The 7262-nt window shown below is 32.4% G+C and overlaps 1 protein-coding gene across 1 annotated transcript; it reads right to left on the bottom strand.

Annotated features, from left to right (window-relative positions):
• Nucleotides 1-2045: 2045 nt before the first annotated feature.
• On the bottom strand, nucleotides 2046-4519 carry LOC114258275 (uncharacterized). The gene is made up of 3 exons (XM_028198190.2): nucleotides 3915-4519; nucleotides 3375-3664; nucleotides 2046-3225 (listed from the first exon to the last, which is right to left on the bottom strand). The coding sequence occupies exons 1-3, from the start codon at nucleotides 4126-4128 to the stop codon at nucleotides 2311-2313; spliced, it is 1419 nt and encodes a 472-aa protein (XP_028053991.2). The 5' UTR covers nucleotides 4129-4519; the 3' UTR covers nucleotides 2046-2310.
• Between the last annotated feature and the right edge of the window lie 2743 nt (nucleotides 4520-7262).

Raw genomic sequence — 7262 nt, 5'->3', positions numbered from 1 at the left:
TCAGTCACACCCATTGGATAGATTTAGGAGATATTTATTAATAAATCCATCTCACAAATAAGTATTTTAATTAGTTTTAATTTTTTTTTATTGATCTGCTAAGTTTTATTAGTGAAAAATTTCGGTTCATGTGGTTTTATTTTCTATTTTGATAATGTTTTAGTGGACGACTATACTATTTTATTAATGTAACAAGTATGACGTGACACTCCAACGGATATGATGTGACACTCCAAAAAAATTAAATTTCGTAGTATACTTTTTTCTAAACGAACATGTGACACTTTAAAAAAAAAAAAAAAAAAACTCTTCTGTATATTTTTTTCAAATTTAACATGTGACACTCTAACGTGGCGGGTATGATGTAACACTCAAAAAAACTAAAAACTTCTTAGTGTACTTTTCTTAAATGTGATGACGTGACATGTATGATGTGACAAGTATAAACTCTTTAGTATATTTTTTTTTCAAAGGGCAAATTACAAACACTCCCTTGAGGTTTGATAAAAATACAGATTCCCCCCTGAGATTTGAGAAATTTCAAATTGCCCCCTGAGGGTCAAATTTTCATAACAAATTAGGGGAAATTAGGGGGGAATCTGTATGAAAATAAAAAGCTCACGGGGCAATTTGTTATGGAAATATAAACCTCAAGGAGCGGGATGTAATTTCTCAAACCTTAGGAGGGAATCTGTATTTTCACCAAACCTCGAGGGGGTGTTTGTAATTTGCCCTTTTTCAAATGTAACGATGTGATAGATATAACGTGACACTCTAAAAAAAATTAAAAACTTCTTAATGTACTTTTCCTAAATATAATGATGTGACAGGTATGATGTGACAAGTAAAAACTCCTTAGTGTATTTTTTTTAAATGTGACGGTTATGGTGCGACATTTCAAAAAAAACTAAGGCCTTGTTTGGTTTGTGTTTCTCAAAAAATTTTGAGAAAAATTCTTTACAAATAAGTATTTAAAAGTAATCAAACCAAACAAATTTTTTTAATTTTTTTTTCCAAAACTTGTTTGGTTTACAAGTTTTCCAAACAAATCTTTCTCTCATACATATCAAATCAATCACTTTTTTCAAAACTCTCTCTCAAAATAATTTTTCAAAATATCTTTTAAAAAAAAACTGAACCAAACAAATTTTCGTATTTTTTATCTCAAAATATATTTCTCAAATACAAACCAAACAAGCCCTAAAACTCCTTAATGTATTTTTACTAAATATGATGACATCGCAGGTATGATGTGACAACTAAAAATATATTTTTTTAAATGTGATGATGTGACCGGTATAATGTAATATTCCAAAAAAAAAAAAATTTAAAAACTCTTTAGTGTATTTTTCTCAAATGTAACATGTGACACTTTAACGTGACTGGTATGATGTAACACTCTAAAAAAAGTACAAGTGATGTAATACTCCAAAAAAAACTACAAACTCCTTAGTTATTTTTTTCAAATGTGACAACGTAGCGGGTATGATGTAATTGCAAAAAAAAATTAAAAACTCATTAGTGTACTTTTTTTCAAATGTGACACTCCAACGTATCGGGTATGATGTGATATTAAAAATTCTTTGGTATACTTTTTTTCAAATATGACACTCCATTATAGTGGATAAATGTGTCATTACACATCCAAAAAGACTAAACGGATCACAAGAAAAAATATGGTATTGTATGAATCACAAATTCAAAATATGGGACTCAATCTCTCTAGATTTAGATATAATTAAAAACAAACTAGATCAGAGAAGTGATCAATTTGAGTTCTGAGAAAGTATCCTACTGTATTTCAAATTCAGATTGTTTTTGTGTGTAAAAGTAAATCTCGATGAACAATTGTCATTTCTGCATAATCAACTTGAAACTGATAAAATATTCTTCTCTCCTCTTTCTTTAGTTAATTATCTATTTCTCAAAACAATTATAAGGGGTTTTAGCAGAAGATTAATTTATGCAATTTGTATGTAATATTTGCACTGCAACAAAAAAAATTAAAAAAGAAGAAGAAAAAGAAGAAGAAGAAGGAGAGAGAATGAACAAACGCACCTACTAAGCTTAATGAAAGAATGGATTATGTACATAAAGAGTTGTGTTCGTGGGGATCAATCTATCAGTATCAGTAGCTACAACTACAAATGTAATCTGAAAAGGCCCGGCCAGGACAATTAGTTATGAATAATCTAATCTGTTTCTGTACATGCAGTATTCTTAAAATCAATTGAGAACCTTAAAAATCTAATTAATTCTTTGAACTAACGGGTTGAATTTAGCTTCAGCAACAGGCAGGCAGGCTGACCCCTAGTAGTTCCATAGATAATCATCCAAGTCTGAAATGGGGCCACGTCCAATTGAAGGATCCTCAATGTCGTCTTCATAAGACGTGTTGCTTCCCATGTGTTTCTTTGTTGACATTGCAGAGGATGTCTCAGCGGTCAGGTCGGTGGTCACAGTGTCCTGTGAGACGCTGACCATCGACTGGTTAGAGGAGAATTGTCCCATCTTGCTGAGTCCGGTTACCACCTGCTGCTGCCGCTGCTTGAGGCTGCTGGATCCTCCTCCTCCTGCTGTAAAGCTTGGGATATTCTTCTCACCGATAATTGCTATTCCCTGTTCTTGTTCTCGGTGCAAGTAACCAAGATTTGGATCTTGAAAAGGGAAGACAGGATCATAAGAATCAGCAGGCGAAGTCGGTTGGTTGATTGGATAGGCTTGGTAATTAGTAGTACCAGTGCCAGTGGTGGTGTAGTTACAGTTACTTTGGGACATAATAAAAAAATGATCGATCTTGCGGTCTTCTTGTTGATTTTCAAATAGTTGATGGTCGTTCAAGTTTGTGGAGAAGTGGGAGAGGTAATTATAATCTCCGTGATGATCTGATGATCTTGCGGCTGCTGATGACGAGGAATTATGAGCTTTTAATATAGCAGCTGTCCCCTTGATTTCATCTTCTTCACCAATATCTGTATTAAAGCTTGAACCGGCTGCTAGTGCTGGTCTTTCATTGATGGAGTAGGGATATTCAGAAGGGTCCATTAGAGGTGGCAGCCAAGGACAATCCAACAGAAACCGACCATCATCGTCGTCATCATCAGCATCAGCATCATTCCCAAAGAAGTTCATCCTTGTTAGACTTGAACCACCACCTGTATCTGTAATTGGACTTCTTTTGATTCCAGTGCTCTTGTGGAAAATCCTGCACACAACCCATTCATCCTGCGACCACAACAATAACAACTACCAATGAATATCCTCCAACTAATAAATAATTTGGATCAGAAATGCAAATAAGTTACTATGTATTTACACACACACCCACACCCACACCCACACCCACACCCACACCCACAGAGATAGATATATACCTTTGTGAGCCTAGGGAGGTCGTAGTAATTGGAGAAGTTGGCTTGGAGTCTGTATTCATGCATGACCCAATTAGTTTTCTCACCCTTGGGGGCTCTGCCTTTGTAGAAAACGAGAGTCTTCTTCATCCCAACAAGAAGGCGACGTTCTTTACCTTTGTAAATCTCCTTATCTTTTCCCGTGGCCTTCCAATACCCTGATTCTGTTGCTCTATTTGTCCTCATCCCTGTTGGGTACTTTCTGTCTCTCTGGCAAAAGAAGTACCATTCCTTCTCCCCCAACTTTGCTTTCTCTGCATAACCATCAATTAATTATTAAAAATTAATTGAACACATATATAAAAAAATAAAAAAGATAATAAAAAGTCCCGACTCCGTCCTTTGCCTAAATGGAAAACATAAGTAATTAATTGAAGAACTTCAAGACTCAATCAACTAAACAAACACAACAGAAATTGGCTTAAAATTCTAAAGAAAGAACATACAGGAGAGGAAGGGAGGGGAAGGAAAGGGATATATCATATATAATTGTAGGAAACTTACTTGGTAAATCCCATGGTTCGCACTTATTGAGATCAACTTCTCCGATGGCTCTTGCAGTGAAGGTGCTGTTCATCACTTTGTGTGTGAGATAATGAGTTATGATCTCCTCGTCCGTGGGATGGAATCTAAAACCTGGAGGCATGTCCATGATACTAAAACAATACTCATCTTCTCCCTTCTTCACCCCTAATGAATTCGACTTCCCTTCCATCATCTCTAGATCTTCCTCTTTACTAAACTAGAATAATTTCACCACCTATGTATCTCTCTCTACCCTGCAGCTGTGCTTTTATATGACAATAAATTTCTGTACAACAAACAAACTTAGCTGGAAACCAGAAATTAAAAAGCAAGCGCGCAGCAAGGCACTTGTGGAGGATTTATGAAAATACCAACGAATATCTCTACTCGGAGATGATAGATGGAGAATTTTGAAGATAACGTCAAAGAAAGGAAGGAAGAACAAAAAAACAAAATGGAGCAGAGGAAGGGAGCTTATAAATAAATACAAGGAGCCCCTGAAGATCCGTAGGCAGCAAGGCACTTGTGGAGGAAGCCTTGCGGGTTTTCTTGTTTTTTTCTTTCTATAACTACATACATTTCTTAGAGCATCTCCAATGGTAGTAGGCATGTTACCTATCTAAATATTACTATAAAGTATACATTTTATTTTGCCTGTCAACGATTTCATGTTTCTACCCCAACCATGCTCTTTATTTTAGCTATTCATCCAAATACTATTAACTTTATAGAATGCCACGTCAGCAACAAAGATGGAGGGAAATAATCTTAATGATTAAATACATTTTGCCTAGCCTTGAAGGCTAGCTACATGTAGCTAGTGAATGTGAGCTGAGCCAAAATGCCTAAGCATATGCCTAGTGCATTGGAGTTGAAAAAAAGTGAGTCACATTAGGCATTTTGACTAACAAGCATCATATGCCTAGTAGGTTGGAGATGCTCTTAATTGCTAAGATGAACATGTATGTATTCTAAGCGCGTTAGTTTACAAAAACAAAACATAATTTTTAAGCTCTTTCTAGTTGGTATTAATTTTATATATATATATATATATATATTTATAATAATGTTAAGTAATTCTAAATTTATTTAGGGTTGTTAATTCATGGATTTTAGGATAAAATTTAGAAAGAAAAAAGGAATATGTAGATAAAATTTCATTTTCCTTTTCAAATTCATAAACCAAGGAACAAGTCTATGGGCCCAGACATATGCCTCCGAATTTACTCTAAATAGAAATGTGTGGTTGAGATTGAATGTATAGTGTAAGGTTTATGTATAAAGTAAATTTGAACTACAATATGATAATTTTGGATAGTTAAGTTTGGGTTTATAGTATTAGGCACTATTTGGCATAAACTAAATAAGTGCATTTATTTGGGTCACATCATCTCTCTATTTATCTACATTATTTTTTTTATAAAAAGTTAAACTATACTTATTTACATCATTCCAAACAACTACTTATTGAAAAAAGCCTAGAAGTGCAAAATCTTTTTTAATTATCACTCTGTCGCTATTTTTCTAATGTTGTGTTTGGACTATAAATTTAGATAGGACTTAGAAAAGGAAAAAGAAATGAAAAAAAAAAAAAAAAATTTAACTTATATTTTATTCATATTTCTATTTTTTTTTTTCTTACCGTTTCTAAATTTTTATTCAAATTAATTATTCAAGCACAACCTAAAAAGTCTCTTCTCCACCTGTTCTTTTCCGAGAAAGGAAAGGATGTGAAAAGGAGAAAATGTAAGGGGTTGGTGTCTACAATTCTGTTTGTTTCATCGTTTCCGGCATTATTTTCTTTCATACTGTATTTAGTTTAAAGATTTGGGTAAGAATTAAAATATATATATATAAGTAAAATATGAATAAAATATAATTATATTTCTTTTATATTTCATACACTTTTTTCTTTTTATTTTCCAGATTCTTTTCCAAATTCATGAATCAAAACAGCCTCGAAAAATTTATTATTCTTCCTCTTTCATTCCATCATGTTCTTCTTCTTCTTCACATAGGCAGACGACTGTGTCAATTTCAAATGTAGTTTCTTCTTAGAAGTTTACTTATCAATATCGTGTGCCCACTCCGCAGGAATGTTTGAAACCATACACATAAATGTTTGGTTTGATTATTGAGAATAATTATTTTTTTGACTTGGTCTCGTATAAACAAAGAATAATTATCGGTCTGGAATATGCTCCAATGAAGTAAATTAAAATATAATTACGATTCAGAAGCATAATAATTACCTCCCCCAAAATCGTATTGGACTTTGTATGAACAATGAGAATCAGTCTCCCCTAAATTAGACCATCTCCGACCCTGAATCAAACTTGGCATCAAATTTAAAATTTGGTGAAAAAAAGTATTTTTTCATGTTCCAACGGTTTTACCAAATTGATATTAAATCAAGATTTCATCAAACGTTTCACCAAAATGAGGACAGGTTCTGCATTTGACCAAAACACTGTGCATGACCGTTGGGGAGACCAACCGGTCGACCAGCCGGTTGACCACCAAATGGTTCAAACAGTTCCAAAAAAAAGGTTCAAACAGTTAAAAAAAAAAAAATTTTACCTTACCGGTCGACTAGCCGGTCAACCGGTCGACCACTAAACGGTTCAAACAATTCAAAAAAATTGGTTCAAACAGTTCAGAAAAAAGAAAAAAAAGATAATAATTTCCTCTTACCGGTCGACCAACCGGTTGTCCCCGGAGCAGATTTGATAAAAAGTGAAGCGTTGGAGCCAGTGGTATCAAATTGAGGAAAGCATCATTTTTTTCATCAAATTTGATGAAAAAAGAAGTTTAGGGTTGGAGATACTCTTACATTGTTTGGTTCTATGTTTTTTTATAAAAAACAGAATTTTTTGTTGTTTTCTTTTTTTTAGTATTTTTTTTAATATTTTAAGTATTTTTTTTGAACTTTTTAAATACACCTAATCTAAATGCACTTAAAAAGTAAAATATTTATAAAAGAATATATATAAAAAATCAATAAATACACAAGAATACAAAAATATATTAATTTTTGTATTATATTTGTATTTAGTAAACTTTTTAAATTTTTAATTTTTTAATTTTTTTTACAAATATTATATTTTTTAAATAAATCTAAAAAGTAAAAAATTACATAAAATATTTAAAAAAATTACTAAAAATAAAAATATACAAAAAACAAAAAATCCAATTTAAAAAAAGAAAATGAGATAACCAAAGAAGTTCAAATAGTACAAATTTGATATAATTATACTAATTTACCCTTCAATAAGAATAAAACGTATGAAGCTAATGCAAATTATGTGTAGACGCAATAATATATAT

The sequence above is a fragment of the Camellia sinensis genome, chromosome 10 (assembly GCF_055761805.1).
Source record: "Camellia sinensis isolate YWXY chromosome 10, ASM5576180v1, whole genome shotgun sequence".
NCBI lineage: Eukaryota > Viridiplantae > Streptophyta > Magnoliopsida > Ericales > Theaceae > Camellia > Camellia sinensis.
This window is presented reverse-complemented; position numbering and strand designations above follow the sequence as displayed.